Here is an 18696-nt window from a genome sequence, read left to right on the forward strand (position 1 = left end):
AACGCACCGGTCGCGGTGTGGTGTCGGTTGCTTGGTCGCCCTGTTGATCGATCGTTGATTTGCAATTAAAATGATTAAGTATCTATAAAAAAAAATACAAACATACATAAGTAGTGTATTAACTTTACAACAGAACAGCAAACAGTTAATGTTTAATTCTCATAAGTTTCATTCTTTATTTTTGTTGTTTGTTGCTCATTTCTTCCGATTCATAAAACAATAGAATTTTATTTTAATTTCTTTAAAATCATTCTCATAAAGTAAATTCTCTCTCAGTATTAATTTTGATTTCGACTTGAGTGTGATTCTGATGATAAAAATATTGTAGTTTGATAAAAATAATAAATATTCAAAAGTTAATAAATCATTTTTGTTTCGGTTTTGTTTTGGTTCTTATTTTTTTTTTGTTTTTAGTGTAAGTACGAATAAAAATCGAAAAATAATAAATTTTTAAATTGAGGTTTTCTAGGCTGAGGGCAGGCTTAAGAACCTTCGTGTATTTTGGTAGTTTGGTTTAACTCCATAATTAATGAGTGTTGTTTAATAAAGCGTGTTATCGTTGGTGTGGTGAACTTCTTTTTTACGTAAAAGGGCACAAAATAAAAATAATAATTTGTGTAATTAAAGTTTAAACAAACTGAAAATGTTTGTATAAATAATTTGACACATGGCTTTTAGTTTGTGTAATGTTTCAAGTCAAAATGGCTTCAAATTAAAATCGGTCCATTTTTAAGTGTTGATATTGGAAATATGTAATACATAATAAAAGTTGTATTACTTAAAAAAAAATCGATTAATGAAAATAAGTTCTAAATTTAAACCATCCCAGAACTGTCAACAATCAATTTTTTAGTGATTTTTAATTCTGAAAACCTTGAGTAAAGATTTGCAAAAAAAAATATTTTTGATTTAACTTTTGATTTTGAAAAAAGTAAGTATTTTTTTTAAAGAAATGCAAAGATGATAATTTAACTTTAAAGATTGAAAACAATATAAGCCACATTATTGCCATGGGAACAATTGTAGCCCCATGAAACTTTCTATGATCAATTTACCCATTGTCGACTTTATGGGCCGTATTATTATACTCGCGAGTCGCCTAAAAAATATAAGCGAATGTGACTTTTTCGTATTTCTGTTTGCGATTCGCCAAGTTGACGTTCGCCTTAAACTTCAAAAATTTGGAGAATGATAAATTAGCAATGTCCGATTCCGTTGGTTCGTTTTCAACCTCTGGATCTAGAATGTTGTCCTTTCTACAAATATTATGCAGTGCACAAGAAGCGGTAACTATTTTTATAGCTTTCTGTGGACTGTAGCGCAGTTTTCGCTCATTCAAAACTGACCTGAATCTACTTTTTGAAATGCCAAAACCTGGACCTAGCATGAATAAATCTTATTACTCCATTATTTTCACAAGCCTTAAAAAGAAAAAGTTTTACCTAAACATCAAGATTCAATTTTGAAGTATTTTTTCACCATCGCATTTAAGCTGTAAAAACCTTTTCTATTTAAATATTGGTATTGTAACTGAGCAGGAGCTATGATACCAATGTGAGTTCCGTCTACACATCGAACTATCCCTAGTAGGCCTGCTCTTTGAAAAAAATAGTTTCTCGCTTCTTGCTTTTTATTAGTGCACATATCTGCATTGATCGAAACTGGGCAGATTCTTGCTTCAAGCATATTAAGAACTTCGCTTAAAACTACTGAAACTGTAGGTTGGGAGAAACGTAGCTCAGTCATTTTCTACACTATTATGATAACTTCCACATGCGAGAAAAGTTTTAAAATTGTTGGAATTGCAGAACTTTGAGTCGTTTGAAATCCTGAACTTATCTGACTTAAAACATATTTAAATGCTAAACCGAAAGTTTAACACAAATCTATGAAAAAAAAATCTCGTTACAAATTATCTGGTACTTTCAGTGGGTTGGAAGCATCTCTTTAACTTTTACTCTTTACTTCTTCATTTTCATCCTCGAAAAACAATTCAAAGATAATACGCCCCTATGTCTTGAATCGATTGTGGAGAATTGGCATAAAACTTAGCTTTACATTGGTCTATAATTTAAAAGTCACAAGATTTCGATGGCTAATTATGATTATTTCTTGGAGAAATAACAAGGTCAAAAAACGTATATTACATGGCTGTAAACTGCTTACTGTGAGTTCAAAATTTTTGTAGTAAATTTAAGCAATCTCGGACGATTGAGTTTGTATTTATATGTCAAATGTCAAAAGACAGCTTCAAAAGTGACAGCTACCAAAATATCGGGCTATTTAAAATAAAACCTTTTATTGCTAAAACCCTGTAATTTTAATTATCAACCATCAAATTTGTTCCTGTTTATGGGATCCTTACTTCAGAAATAGTGAGAAATTGAAATATTAGCTACGTTAAATCTTAGAGATGTAGATTAAGTATTTTTTACGTGTAAAAGAATAGCTGAGAATAAATCTAAAACTATTCAAGAATTTCGGGTAAATTCTAATATTTTTTAATTGTTTTTATATTTGAAAGTTGATACAATTGAATTTTTCCGAGACTAATTTATCAAACAATTCCAAAAAAAAATAGCAAGATTCAGACGAAGGGTGAAATCGTTAAGCTGATATTTGATAGTTGACTATGAAAATCAAGAAAATACGTCTGTGTAATGTGATAGTCGATTTAAAAGTTTTAACCAAACAATTTGACATACAGTAAAAACTTCAAGATAGGGGTTTGTTCGTAGACTACTACATTAACATGTGGTCCTGAAGCGAGCTTGAAGCTCGCCTAAATTCTTTATATACCTGAATAGAGTTGAAATGAGCTTGATTTACCTCTATTCCGGTCAGGGATCGGTAAGAAAAACCTTACATATCAAAACTGTACTATCTTTTCTATTATATTTTCATGCAAAGCAAGCCCAGTTAGTCCATTTTCCTTAACAAAACTAAAAAAAAGGGTGGGATGCGACCCACACTGATAACTTCCCATCCCGTCTGTCGATTTGTCTTGCTTAAAAGTTTGTCTATACGTACTCGTATCAATTTTTAAAAAATGTACGTACTATTTTGTGTACATTTTATTTTTTATAAAAAAACGGACTGTTGGATTTTTATATAAAAAATACTGAATATCGAAAAAAATATTTTCTATGAAATGAAATAAGTTTGAAGCCAATATTTTTAATTTTTGAAAAGCTATTTGAGTTGAAAGTACATTTTTACCAAGTTTTAGTATTGTTTTTTTTTAGAGTTTTATTTTCTGTAAAAAAAACTTTTAATTCTATTTTTTTAAAAATTTTATGGAATGTTGAAAACAATATTTCTTATAAGATAAAATTAGTTTAAAGCCAATATTTCATTCAATCAATTTTTACCAACTTTTATAAATTTTTTTTAGATTTTTATATTTTTGTAAAAAAACTGTAAATTCGATTTGTCTCAAAGTTTGTTCTAATGTTGAAAACAATATTTTTTAAAAGTAAAAATTAATAAGAAACTATTATCTCAAATTTTTAAAAAGATATTTGAGTCGAAAATCATTTTTTACCAACTTTTATTAATTTTTTTTTTACGTTTTTATTTTTTGTAAAAAAAACTGTTTATTCGATTTTTCTAAAAAATGTACTGAATGTTAAAAACAATATTTCTTGTAAGATAAAATAAGATTTAAGCCCAAATTTCAAGTTTTTGAAAAGATATTTGAACCGATATTCAATTTTTACCAATTTAGAGTAATGTTTTTTTTAGATTTTTATTTTTTAATAAAAAAAACTGTCAATTTGATTTTTCTCCAAATTTTAGCAGAAGTCAAAAACATTATTCTTCGTTGCACAAAATTGTTTTGGAGATGAAATCATATTTAAATCGTAAAATTTTGGAGGTGACAAATTTTTTTTTTTTCCAGTTTTTTCGATTTATAAAAAAAAAACCGTTAAATGGAATTTTTCCAAAAAATATACTTGTTTGATATCACATTACAGTTTATTATATAAAATTTAATTCAAGTCTCTGGCGTTTTTAGTTCGTAAGACATTTAGGGTTAACCAAAATGTTTACCTTTTTTCAAACTGCTATGGTAAAAAAACCACCCACGCAATTGTCTTGAGAGCCCTTTCTGCATCTTTCTGCCTTATTATCTATATAACAAAATTTATTTGAAATCGATATCTCTTCTGGTTCTTGAGCTATGGAGGACGAAAAAAACGTCGCGAACGTACGGACCTATACGGACGTACGAACGTACGTACACACGCACGCACAGACATCTTTCTAAAAATATTTTATTTCGACTCTAGGGACCTTGAAACGTCGAGAAATGTCAAAATTTTCTATTTGACAAATCGGACCCATTACAATAACTTCCTATGGGAAGTTAATAATATCCGCAGCAACAGATTGATTTTTTTCCCAATGGAAAACACATGATTCCAAATGCACAACTACTCAACGAACACAGCCATCGAAATACAAATGCAATATCAATCGTACCAACATTTGAGAACGAAATCGCATAAGATCCATTCGAGACTCGTATAAATGTCAAAACCCGTCCATAGTAAGATTCTACTTTAACTTTTATCGGTAGTATTCATACTGCGGATATTGTTTTTGTTATTCGTGTAAAATCCTACTATACTACTGATAGATTTTCCAGCAAGAAACGTGTAATGTGAACAAGGTTATGTAACTGGCAATCAAATTATACTTTTTCTTAAGTTTTTTCATGGCTTTAGTTTAAGGCTTTAGTTTTCGAGCAATGACATCTTTTATAATTCGAAAGAAAATCTTTATATTTGTTTTTTTGAGGCTATGTTTATTTATGAAGTGAAATTTTTTCAATTCAATTCTCGATGATTTTGTAAATCTACAAACCTTTACTACAATATTCAGTTTAAATATTTTCAGTATTTTATTTATTTTTAAAAAATTCCTCACTAGCTGTTAAGACTTCACCTGCCAAAAAATTTAACGAAGAATATACGAATAGATTTTTCTGCAGCTTATTTTATTTATCAAACATGTAAATTACAATTTTCAAAGAAAAGACAAATTTAATCCCAAGATAAGTTAAGCTTTTGTCAAAGTTGTCACTCATAACTTGACATATTGCTGCTTAACTGACATGTAAAACTCTGATCCGAAATTCGTTGAAATCAATTTTTAATTAAACTAACGACCAATTTCTTGACAAATTTCTAGTCTCTAAGACAATGGTGGATACAGGGGGTGTGGCGGTGGGGACATAAGCCCCCTGTGAGATAATTTTTTGTTTTTATTTCGTAGGAACTTCTTAACTTCAAAACTATCGTAATATATAAAATTTGTCTCTGAGTTCTTAAAAAGAAACCTTGAGAGATCAATTTGATATTAAGTTACCTTTAAATTCCTGAAACTCGCTATCAATTAGGTCTTATTTTTTTGACGCTCATAAATAGTGAAGTGATTTTTACTTGCGCCATATAGTAACTATATGGCAAGTATTGCATTCGTAAAAAAATTCGAACTGAAGCTTTAAATCAAACATAACATTACGATGGTAGAAAAGTCGAAAAAAATGGGTCCTCCGATTCCGTCCGTCAGTCTGTCTGTCTGTTATGGGCTCTACAACTCAAACCCTTGTGTTGACTGAGTTCAAACTGGAATTAGCATAAGGCGTTTTTTTACATTTTTTAATACGAAAAATAACAGTAGTCTCCATACAAATTTGTTGGTTAAAAATCTAAAATTCGATTTTTTTTCAAAAATTAACCGATACAATTTTTTAAATTTTCTAATTTTTCACATTTCCGTGAATATCATAATTTAAAAAATGTAGTTGTTTGTACAAAACTCGATATATCAAAAAGGGGTCACAATTTTAAGTTAATTCAGGTTGTAAAAAAATACAACGGCATTCAAATTTTTGAGAGAAACTTATTTTGCAGATATGTATATTTTTAAATCTTAAAATATAATAAATATTTGTAAACACTCTTTTTGGAGGATATTAGCAAGTTCTAGCGAAGCAGTCGTGCATTTTGTTTCTTTGATTTTCTTATCATCTACGAGTATGCAGACTGATAGCGATGGACTCCCGAAAATTGAGTTCGAAAAAACTACTTAAAAAAAAAGCCCGAAATTTTTGCTCTCCCATTTTCTCTGTTTTTGAATTTGTGCAGCATTCTTCGCATTAATAGAAATAGAAATAAAAAAGTTTATATAATTTTTGGAAAAAAGCTACATCTTAAAACAATTTCTTACATACCTTCGTAAACCAAAAACCCTCTAAAATATTTTGATTTAGTTTTATCCCTCTACCTTCCCAAAATCATCATCCATTCCCACATAAACAAGGCATACCAGCCTACGCTTATGTCACCAACTCCCATCCCACCTCCCACGTTAGTAATGGCGAAAAAGTTAGCAACGGTCCTATCTCCTCACTCTAGGTAACCTAGCTGAATTGCTGTTACCGAATCCCAATCTTTTCCTTACACGTCAGAATGATGAATTAACATCAACTGACTCCTCTTGCGGCCAACACAGAGAAGCGAGTAGTGGCTAACCATGGACCCTCCTCTGCTGTTGGTAGCAACGAGAATAAAAAGGTAGCAATACCTAATTTAGTGCAGGGTTGTGAAAATGGCCCTTCAACTACTAGTGAGAATACTTCCAGAAATGGAAAACTCTCTAAAGGCCTTTATAGACAAATGCGGCAAGCGGCGAAAATCTTGAAGGCCTCTGGTGCATCATCGGGGGTTGAAAAAACACCGCAGCAAACCGCTAGCGTCGAATGGGCCAAAAGCATACTTGCTACAACAAGATCTAATAAGGACTCTACATCCAAAAGAGAAAGGTCTCTTGAGGGGGGGTTAAAACGTTCAAGGTGCTTGCTCTCTCTAAGCAGATCGCAAATAAGCTCGATAATAGGTGTCATAACCGGACACTGTCTAATAGGAAAGCACACCACGAGACTAGGCGTATTCTCAAATGACTTTTGCAAAAGCTGTATGGACGAGGAAGAGGAAGAAACGGTTATTCATCTTCTCTGCACATGTCCTGCTCTAGCTCGAAAACGCAAGAATTACCTAGGAGAATTCTTCTTTAACGATCTAAACGATCTAAATCATATCGGTATAATCAGCCTCTCACGTTTCGTAAGGGACTCAAGCTGGTTCCATTGAGCTTAGGAGGAAGCATCAAAATTCATGTGGTATTACAATGGGCCAATAAACTGGCCTAAGTGTGTCCGTTTCCACTATAACCTAACCTTACCTTTAAAAAATGGTAAACTTAGAAAACTGTTAGAAACTTGAATGCTTTCATATGTAGCGAGGTGATCAAATTAAAAAGTTAGACCATACCTTGTGGGACAACAGTGTTCTAAAATAATTTTATAAGGTAAATGTAAGGTTAAGATGCACATTATGTTATTTAAATTTTGTCAACCTCCTTTACAGGACATTCAAAAAACATTTTTAAGCGGTGAATGAAAAACTCGTCTATATGTTAAATGTGTCACCTTCCCCCCCTTCTGATTAAAAGTCTGGTTCCGCCCTTGCTCTAAGACTTGGGTCATTGATAACTAAGACTTCGATTGAGTTTTAACTCACTTCTTCATCAAGTTTTCAAGCGTTAGAACTCTGATCTAAATATCAGTCTGAGATAGAAATTCGATTTAATAGGCCCTCAAATTAGAGGGTTTAGGATATTAGAACTCTGTTTAGGACTGTTTTTAATTTCTATAAATCCTAATATTTAAATTCAGTACGGTTTTAGATTACATTTTAGACCTTTATAACATCTTATGTGCATTAGAAAAATATTTTTAGAAAATATATAAACACATGGACGGTTTTTCACAATTTCATAAAATGTAAGTTACAGAAAGCTTTCCAACCTATTTACTTTTGGTACGCTTTTTTTGAGTTTTACATATTTTAGCTTTTATAATGACCATGAGTTTTAAGTAGAGAACTGACATCCAATCTATAATAGTCAATATTCCCCTATATAGTTTTTTTGGCGCCATTTTGTTTTGGTGACATCTGTCAAATCTTTTGTTTATTATTCAATTATTTATGCCAAATAATCATGGCAAGTTACTTGATTGAATTTATTGTTAAAATAATAAAACTTTGAATCAAAATGAGTGTTTGATAACGTAAATGTTGCGCGCATTATGCCATTTTACGGTAGAGGTGGTGGCCCTTCGCAGTCGACTTTTCATTGTTTAGTGGCCAAATATGAGACGACCGGTTTAGTAAGCAATCAGCCAACACCCGTACGTTCAAGGAACCCAAGGTCCTAAAAAGTGTACAGCAGAACCCGGGGCAGTCTATTCCTCGCCGTGCAAAAGAACTCGGCTTTTGGCAGACATAACGGTGATAGCTAATTTCTTATGGCACAACGTCCTACATCTACACACAAAATCTAACCGCCCTTATTGAAAAAACTTAAATACAACATGACCAGATAAAAGTGTAGATAAGTCTGTTTGTCCGTTTTGACATTGTCTGCATCTAAAGAAATACAAAATAAGGCTAAACATCAGACAAAATAGTCTGAACCCGGGTTTTCCAAAGTGTGCTCCGCGGAGTATTTGGTGCTCCGTGGAAATATTTGAAAAAATATACAAATTCCAAGACGGACTAGTAACTAGTTAATTTTGAGCTTCTGATCTTGTAATTTTGATCGAAGTCGAATTTGGGTTTCCGAATACAGAAAAAAGGTCAGTTAAAAGGATTACCACAAATCATATTTGAATTTTGGATTTGCTGAGACAAGTGACAACGAACAGTGCAATGTTTCAGGGATATATGCAGATGTCAAAAGCAAACCGACTGATTTCTTCTCAAAAGCAGTGAACGAAAATGTGTTGATATCGTCCTACTTGGTAAGTTTCCGAATAGCGCAAATTGGGAAGCCCATACTATTGCTGAAAACTTAAGAAAGCCATGTGTTAACGACATTGTTGAATTTTTGTTGGGTTATAAGGCTAAACAAAATTTTAACACCGTAACTTTGTCAAATAACACAATATCAAGACGAATCGGAGACTTCGTGGAGAATGTGAAAGTTACTTTTACTAATAAAAGTCAAAAAATTTTCAGGGTTGGCTATTTTAATAGCATTTGTGCGCTACCAATATCTACAATCCTTTTAAGAATATCTGATTTTCTGCAAGCCGTTGCCAATATGAACAAAATGCCGGTCTCTCTAAAAGAGGTGTTGGACGAAAGCGTGAAAATAATTAACTTTATTGAATCACGGCCAAAGAATACCAGGCTTTTTCGCGGAAAAAACTGAAGCGGCTTTTCGAAATGAGTGCTGAAGTTAGAACCTTCCTCATTGTGTAATAAACGTTGGTTATTTTAGTGTATCACTTTAGAGACTGCGTGATACATATGTAACTCAAAAAAACGGAATATGCGCAACGAAGTGCTCCGCTTGAAATTTCTCACGCAAAAAATGCTGTGCGAATTAAAAAAGATTGGGAACCCCTGGCTGGTCTAAACTAAGCTTTAGCTAAAATCTATAAAATTCTAAATTCCTTAGAAAATATTCTTACGACCTATCCTATATTGTTTGCTAACCTTTTCTATGAAAAGATGAAGTTGTGAAAATCATCACTTAGTATCTCATCAACTTTGAAGTATCTACATACGCAGAACAAGTCGTTTAGTCTTCAAAAAGGTTTCAAGCACGAAAGGTTTAACTGTAATTTCTTGATTTAATAAATTTTAAACTATTCACACTTATTTCCTAGGTAAGTTAAGTGGATAATGATGTAGTGTAAATAAATAGTGTAATTTTAAATCATAAGCAAAAGTGTCAATAATAAATAATACATTAAAATGGGTGTGTCGTGTAAATAAGAACTTAAAGTACAGTTTTTGATTCGAGAATATTTGTTTTTTTTTCTTTTTTCTTCAAACGTTAATAGATCGCCATCGGTTCAATGTTCACGCTTTGAATTAACATAAAACCACGTTTAAAATTGTTTTATTTAAATTTTACCTTTGGACCTTAAAGAAAGATATTACTCGAAGACTTAACCAAAGTAGGTACGTCATAAGATTAATTTCTATATTTTATCAATAAACTTTATAATATTCAACGAAAAGATTGCACAATTTCCAATTTTACTATTTTTATTAAGATTTTATTTGTTTGTAAACAAAAATGTTATTTGATTTTATTAATTTTGCGAAATAAGGTAAAATAAATTTGATTTCAATTTGCCATATTCATAGTTCTTTGATAAGTTATGATTTTGTTTTTACTAAACCAAACATCACTTAATGTTATTCATAGGTAAATTAAACCCATTTAAAAACGATAGCCTGGAGTCTAAAAATAAACACAGCAGAACCTATGTTCAAGCTGTTTTTAACTCTATAAAACATTAAAATTGAGAAAATTACATTGCGAGACATGTCAGAAGACTTTAAGCATAGATCAATATTTTGTTGAATCTCAGAATACTACCACCCAATAGAAAATAAAGGCTATACATTATCCGAATCGACCCCTTTGAAATAGGTGACGACTATTAGTACGAAAGGTATCGTAAAATTGCCAAGTTTATAATTGACCTCCTAGATATTAAAGATCGAAATTCAATGAAATGTTTTCCAATATCTGTGTGTTTCCAAGTCTTAACAGAACCAACGCGATTAACATAACATTTCTCAACCAACAGCAAATAGAATACATTTAAGGATTATAAAGACTTTGGCTCTCCATCTTATTGAGATAAAGCTGGCGAAAAAAGTACATACGATTTTAATAACAACATCACCCTGTCTCTTTCTTATACGAAGTCAATTTTTTTTAAATCCAAAATCACTTTAAGAGAAACACCTAAGATAAAGAAATAATAAGCTTTAGAATGCATGGAATTAAAATTAATTAATATACTTACTTACTTAAAGTGGCGCTATAGTCCGGGGCGGACCTGGGCCTCAACCAACATGCGTCTCCAGCCGGCTCGGTCCCTAGCTAGCTGTCTCCAGTTATATCTTCTCCTCCATTTTCCATCTATGCGTACGGGACCAAAAATCACCCTAAGAATTTTTCACTCGAAGCATCCTAAGACGCTCTCATCTTTCTTTGACAGGGTCCAGGCCTCAGCGATTTTACATAATCGAGAGAGGACTTTACTTCTCAATTGCCTTCTAAGTCCAAAGAAGCAGCGATTTGCAAGAGTTATTCTTCGTTTGATTTCGGCGCTGGTGTCGTTGTCTGTGTTAATAGCGGAGCCTAGGTAGACAAAGTCCTCAACTACCTCAAAGTTATAGCTGTCCATGGTGACGTTTTGTCCAAGACGTCGTTGTTCAGTGTCCTTTTTTGATGACATCATATACTTGCTCTTGCCCTCATTGACCACTAAACCGATCTTCTTCGCTTCCGCCACAATGCTTAAAAACGCTCCACTGACATCACGCTTTGATCTTCCAATTATGTCAATATCATCTGCGTATCCGAGTAATTGGATGGACCTTTGGAAGATTGTGCCTCTAGTGTTGTCGGTTGAGTTTTGCACAATTCTTTCCAGAACGATGTTGAAGAAGTCGCATGACAGTGCATCGCCTTGTCTAAAACCTTTTTTGACATCAAATGCATCCGTGAGATCTTTTCCGACCTTGATAGAGCAGCGTGCATTCTCCATCGTCATTCTGCACAAACGGATAAGTTTGACAGGGATGCCAAAACTAGACATTGCTCGGTAGAGCTCTTCCCTATAAATGCTGTCATACGCGGCTTTAAAACCGATAATGAGATGGTGGGTATCGATTTGAAGCTCCTGGGTTTTTTCCAACACCTGCCGTAGTGTGAACATTTGGTCGATAGTGGACTTTCTTGGTCTGAAGACACACTGATAAGGACCAATCAAGTTGTTGACGAATGGCTTCAGACGTTCACATAATACGGCAGAGAGGATCTTATACGCAATGTTAAGGAGACTGATGCCTCTGTAGTTGGCGGAGTTTAGAGGATCTCCTTTCTTATGTATCGGGCACACTCATGCTCTCTTTTTTTCCATCTAAGAAGCCAGTGTTCTTGTCTCCTCTTCTGCTCATAGAGCTCACGAGCAGCTCTAGTCCTTTTGTGCAGCGCCGTTTTGTATGCCTCTTGTTTCGCTGCGTGCGCTTGCCGGCATTCGTCGTCGCTGTGGTGGCCGTGTGAAACCTAGCACTTCAGAAGCGGCATCTCTGATGGCTGCAAGGCAATGTTGCCACTGGTTTTCAATGCTTAATGCAGGTAGCATAGCACTCCTTAAGAGGTTATTAGAGACGTGATCGGAAAAGGACGTGGCAGCCTCTTGCGATTGTAGCCGTCTAACGTCGAATCTTCTCACAGTACTTCCTTGTTTTGGCTTGGATCGGGATATCCGTAGCTGTACCTTGGCTACTACGAGGTAGTGGTCCGAGTCAATATTGGCCCCTCGGAGTTTTCGGATATCCTGTATACTGGAGAAGTGTCGTGCGTCGATCGCAATGTGGTCAATCTGGTCGACGGTTGATTGATCAGGAGATTTCCATGTCCCCTTGTGGATATTAAGATGCGTGAACTGCGTACTAGCTACCAGAACGTCTCGCCCCGCAGCGAAATCGACCAGCCTGAATCCGTTGTCGGAGGTAGTGTCGTGCAGGCTGTATCTCCCGATTATGCCACCAAAGATGTCTTCTCTTCCTAGCTTGGCATTAAAATCTCCTAAGACAATTTTAATGTCATAGCCAGGGCACTGCTCATATGTCTTGTCCAAGAGCTCGAAGAACATATCTTTGGTGTCTTCATCTTTCTCCTCTGTTGGGGCATGCGCGCATATTAGGCTTATGTTGGCGAATTTAGCCTTGATGCGGATTGTCGTGATGCGCTCGCTCACACTGTTGAAACTCAAGACTTTTTTCCTGAGCCTAGTTCCAACAACAAATCCACACCCAATAGACGCTGTCTTTGTTCTCGGTAGCAGTCGCCGTAGTAGATATCGCAGTCTTTTAGTTTGCGTTTGCCCGGTCCATCCCATCGCACTTCTTGGATGGCTGTAATATCTGCCTTGCAGCAGTTTAGGGCTTCCGCTAATTGTTCGGCTGCACGTGGTCTGTTAAGGGACCTAACATTCCACGTACATATCCGAAGTTCGTTGTCCTTATTTCGTTTGCGTGGGTTGTCAACAGTGAATCCGTCCGTATCCGAGACTTGTTGGTGCTTCGAAACTAAAGGTATTTTTTACGTGACCAGGAAGTCACCCCGACGGCACAATCTCCAAACTAGAGGGCCAGATCCTTAGTATAACTCCAAGGAAGGGGAGCCGGATAAACCGCTCCTTACAGGCCTGGGCTCCGAATATGTCGAAGAAGCCCTATAAGGTGTTCACTAAGTAGTTCAACCTTACTGGAACTGTAGACGCCACCGTTGATTCTATCTCGAGAATTCTTCCGCTGCCGCCTGGATAAGGAGAGGTGCCTTAGTGGAAACACCTCTCCTCCCCAATCTCCAGTTGAGGTACTAGGCACCCGATGTTCACCGCGGGGAGGTGAGAGTAGGAGTTGATAGACAGAGGTGGGTTTTGAGAAAAACCTGTGGACGCTTGTGTCCTCTTGAATGCACATGTCTACCATTGGAACATCAAAATTAATTAATACATACTCGTAATTCTTAATTCCAACATCAAAAACTATTGGGAAAACAACAAACTTACTAGAAATTCTAAAATATGATGCTAATTTTTCAATATGTATTTACAATGAATTTCTTTGATTTTAATTCTCAAGTTCCTTAAGTTTAATTTTTTTCATGAATTGTAGAAAACTTAAACTATTAGGGTGTGTTTACATTTGACTGTTTTTGAAGTTGCATCACTCTTTGATTCGATCACACTCATATGAAAATATGGTCAAATGATAGGTTATGTTTAAATTTGACACCTGTCAAACCATATGAAAATATGGTCAAAAGATGGGTAAAGTTTAAATTTGACACCTGTCAAACTCAGCTGTCATTTAAAGTGTCAAAATATTTGTTTAATAATTGGTTACTTAACCATCAAATAACTCACAAAATATATTCATGACTATTGGACAAAGTTATGTGTTTTATTTACTTATGTAATATTCAATATATAGTTCTTCTTTAAATACGATAAGGTAAAAATAACTTTATATCCGCAGTAGAAACCCAGAAGCAATGACCAACAAATTGTATGACTTTTTATGTAAATTTGCGACTTTTTGTTGGCAGAACCAATAAATGTTTCTAATAGAATCAGTAAATAAATTATAGAAATTCCAATGAATGTATGGTCTTAATTTGTTTTGACAATAGATTTTCATTTTCATTAGAAGTTCAAATAACACAGCCTATTGGTAAATATTGGAATATTTGTAATTTCGATGCTGCCAATGCTGCTGACATGGCTCCTCCTGTATTTGAAAGCGTTAACGATTATATGAATCGAATCTTCTTTCGCACTCGCACAGTACTTAAAGAAAACAACTTTTGTCCAGTTTGTCCCTAAAAAAGATGAATTTTCCTCACTCTCTAACTATCGACCAATTGCACATACAATCCTTCTTGGAAACGCTGATTAATTTTCAGCTGAGGAAATGTCTTGAAGAACGAAAGCTTCTTAATAACCGGCAGTACGGTTTTCGTAGCACCGAACGGTGGAACAGATTTTTACATCGTTTTGGAGTAAGTAAGATTATTTCACTGATATTTCAAAGGTGTTTGATAGAGTTTTGGCATCAAGCTCTCTTATCGCAAATGCGGGCCTTTGGTATTAATAAATATATTCTTTGTTGGGTTTGAAATTAAACTCGGACCCTCCAATTCAATTAGTATTGGACGAGTTCAAATTTGATATCCCCAATATAAACGCTGGTGTGCCCCAGGGCTCCGTTTTGTATTCGATACTCTTCGTCTTCCTTACTTTTATAAATGATCTTTTTTTGATCAGCAAACTAAATTGTTTTGCTGATGACAGCTTTTCATATTAGCTTTTAACCTTGGTCTTCGGATGTGGACTACCAAAGGCAGCGTATGATAAGCTCATTTAATTTTGATCTTGGCAGTATTGTCCAATGGTTAATCAAAAACGGTGTAGAATTTAATGCTACGGAAACTCCAAGTTATCTACTTTCGCAAAAGCGTAACACTTCCCCAATTCTACTACTAATGGGTGGTACTTACATCTAAGAGACTAAAAAGCTTTCAGTTCTAGGTATCTGTATCACAAACCACTTGTTGTGGAGGGATCACATATTCGACATCGCCAAAAATTCTGCTAAGTTTTTAGGTTTTTTCCGACGATGCATGAAGTATTTCTACCCCTTTTGATCTGGCTATAATTTACAAAGCTTTTTTTGTCCAAAATTCGAGTATAATTCTCATATTTGGGCAGGTGCCCCAATAACGTGCTTGAGTCTTTTGGATAGAAGGTCTCAAAGACTCATGCCTATCATTGTTGTATCGATATTTTTAAAAACAATGTTCTAGTGATATAGCCAGTTGTATTCCTCACACAATTCAACCGTAATACCTGTTCTTTTAAAAATGCTTATCAGTTTGCCCTTAAACCCAATTTCAGACGTACTGTTAAGGATAGGGCTTCTTTCTTTAGCCGCACAACACGAATGTGGAACTCTTTACTAAGGCTCAATATTTCTCACTCATTACAATATGCAGACATTCAAAACCAATGTGCATCGTCATCTCCTTTCTAATCCTGTCCTCCCTTTCTAATTTCTCGCACTGTGTTTAGCCATTAAAAGGGTATTTATAACCCCTTTAATGCGTGCTCAATATACACAATAAGTTGCTGTTATAAAAATGTTTGATTCTTCAAATCATGCGTTACTTTTGTCATGTGCTTCATTTTTACAGAAGCCATACCTTAAGCCTAATTTTAATCATGGTCAAATCCACAGAGATTCGAACGCCTTAGAACCTTACTACTCGTAAACTATTTAAATTTTATGACAGAAATCAATAACAACCTTTTTTCTATTTATTTTTAGAATCTTGTTAAAAGCTGTTTATCTAATATGCAAAAGCACAAAATTCAAAACAAGGACATTGGATGTAAGTTCGTACTTAACCTAATTCCACTTCTGATTGAAATAATTATTTTGCCTCTCTCGCTCTCTCTAGATGTTATATCATACCTCCTGCTGGGACTCACATCAATCACTTTGGGAATTCTCTCTATATTCTATGACTACCAAGAAGTTGCCCTTAATGAACGTATAAAAGTTCGTCCCTGGCTACCAGCTTATGAAATGTGGAGACATCCATCTGCCTCTGGGGTTGATATTGGAATCAAAATGTATCTTTTTGCAGCTGAGAATCCTTATGAATTCCTATCGAATTCAAGTGCGAAATTAAAACTCAAAGAAATCGGTCCCATAGTCTACAAGAAGATCCTACGCCAAGAGAATATTAAATTCCACAATGAAAACTCAACAATGACCTATTCATCAGTTTTTGATATAGTCTTCGATGAGGAACGAACAGCAGCTGGAATTCTAAATCAAACGATAACAGTTGTCAATCCTATGTTACTGGGATTTGCTGCAATGGCTCATGATATGTTCTTGGCTAGGATGGCTTTCAATATGATCGCACAGGATGATGATGTTTTCCTCAATCGAACTGTGTATGAATTGCTCTGGAATAATTCTTCACCAATTTTTGATTTTGTCAAGAAGATTCCGTTCGCCTCGCCAAGAGAAAATGCTGGAATCTTATTTAATGTGAGTCTTTAAACTTTTGTATTCTTCAGATGATTTAATTCGTGAATCCTTTTTAGTCATTTTATCCATCTGATAATATTTTCAATGTCAACATTGGAACGAAACATGGATTTAAAGATTTCTTCAAAATCAACACCTTCAATGGATTGTCAAGAATTGATGTGTATTCTGAGAGCTACGCAAAACAATGTCCCGTCTCACTGGTTGGAGCCAGTGAAGGAACTGGTCTACCACCTCATATTGGAAAGGACGATGTGATCTATGCTTATATGAAGAATCTTTGTCGAACTTATCCCATGGTCTATAATAAGACAGTTCAAGTACATGGAGTTGAAGCCTATAAATATGTCTTGGGAGATGATATTTACAAGAGATTGGAAAATTCAAATTTAGATTGTTTCAAACAAACTGGAGATGTGGAGCTACCTGATGGACTTAGTGATGCCTCAAAGTGTGCTTTTGGTAAGTAATATAACGTCTTTGGCTCTAAATGACCCTCAAGAAATTAATTGAATGTTCTATTGAATCTTAGGACTTCCTGTTGCTGTCTCACCGCCTCACTTTTTTGGTTTTCATGGTCCATGGGAGAACTATATAGAAGGTCTTGCTCCAAGTGATGCAAAGCACGCCTCCTTTTTCACAGTTGAACCAACGTCCGGAGTTCAATTAGAAGGTATAGCAAGACTTCAATCCAATATGCCTCTACCGTCTTTGGAAAACTATTCACCGAATATCAGAAGATTCAGTAACATGATAGTGCCACAATTTTGGATGGAATATGTAAGACACGCAACTCTCAAAAACAATTCAGAAACTATAATTATGTATTTTTATTTGCAGTTTGTCATTAACGAGAGCTCTATAATTTATGGATTAGTTAAAATGTTTCTATTGTTGCCAATAATTCAACCGATTTGTGTTGTATTTTTGTTCGCTTTGAGTATATTTGCTTTTCATAAAAGTATTAGAAAGGCTTTTTACCACAAGGATTTAGTTTGTTTATTGAAAGAACCGGAGCTGGCGATTTTGCAACAACCACTTTGTGCGGAAATTATTACTAAGGAATTTAAATAATAATATTACTTATTCCATAATTGTTATAGATTTATTAAAACAAAGAAAGAACAACTGTGATATAGAATAGTGAATAAATAGATTTTTATTTTAAAAAGTGTGATGTTGTTTTTGAACTGCCGGAAATACTGGGAAGCGCATAGAGTATAATTATTGAACAAAAATTTCTCAATTGATATCAAGCATTTTCTAATTGGAATCAAATATTTGGGGTAAGATTGATGATTCAAATTGAGGGACCAGTTATAGTTTCATTTAAATCAATCCGAAAAAGTTTGTGTGTCCATTTCACAAAATTCCAATGACAGAAATGTACGGTCGATTTTATTTACGGGCCACCGTAACGCAGACGAAGCCGAAGCTGAAGCGTGTTTGTGATTCAGCCAAAACACGCTTCAGCTTCGTCTGAGTTACGGTGGCCCTGCTTCGAGGTTGCTTTGAATAACATTTATATTATTTCATACCTCCAAAGAGCAAATATTTTGTTTGTTGACATTTTTTTACAGCTGTTGAGCTGTCAGACAAAGCAAATGTTCAGATAATTGAACTAGATCTTCCGTTTGGAGTTAGGGGAGATCTGCTTAAGATGACATATTCGACAAGACGAAATAGTTGCATTTTTTCAGTAACCATAAGTCTAACTGTTCTTTTAAACACGCCAAAACATGCAGTTTTAAAATGTCAGTTTCTCAATTTTTGTTGCTTTCTTCAGTTGGCAAGAGTGTTTCTACAGGAGCAGACAGAAGAATTTTGCTCACGAACATTTTGTTTTACTAAAAAGTTCTATCGAGTATTATTTCCGTTAAAGTAAGTACAATGTTGTGTCTGAAGTGTTTTATGAATACAGTTATTTGTGTTTTATGAAGTTTTTGTGTTATTTAAGTGC

The 18696-nt window shown here is 34.5% G+C and overlaps 1 protein-coding gene across 1 annotated transcript; it reads left to right on the forward strand.

The window, feature by feature from the left end:
* The first annotated feature begins 278 nt into the window (after window positions 1-278).
* LOC129952726 (lysosome membrane protein 2-like) lies at window positions 279-17910 on the forward strand. Its single transcript, XM_056065528.1, has 6 exons — window positions 279-415; window positions 16002-16065; window positions 16135-16736; window positions 16793-17198; window positions 17269-17516; window positions 17577-17910. Exons 2-6 carry the CDS (start codon window positions 16029-16031, stop codon window positions 17808-17810), a joined length of 1527 nt encoding a protein of 508 aa, XP_055921503.1. The 5' UTR covers window positions 279-415; window positions 16002-16028; the 3' UTR covers window positions 17811-17910.
* Window positions 17911-18696: the final 786 nt, after the last annotated feature.

Source organism: Eupeodes corollae, chromosome 3 (assembly GCF_945859685.1).
Source record: "Eupeodes corollae chromosome 3, idEupCoro1.1, whole genome shotgun sequence".
Taxonomy (NCBI): domain Eukaryota; kingdom Metazoa; phylum Arthropoda; class Insecta; order Diptera; family Syrphidae; genus Eupeodes; species Eupeodes corollae.

Bases quoted from the DNA above. Each gene is read 5' to 3' on its own strand.
- LOC129952726 (XM_056065528.1), top strand. From the start codon at position 16,029: ATGCAAAAGCACAAAATTCAAAACAAGGACATTGGAT. The intron at 16,066-16,134 runs GTAAGTTCGTAC...CGCTCTCTCTAG, and splicing joins TCAAAACAAGGACATTGGAT to ATGTTATATCATACCTCCTG. The intron at 17,199-17,268 runs GTAAGTAATATA...ATTGAATCTTAG, and splicing joins TGCCTCAAAGTGTGCTTTTG to GACTTCCTGTTGCTGTCTCA.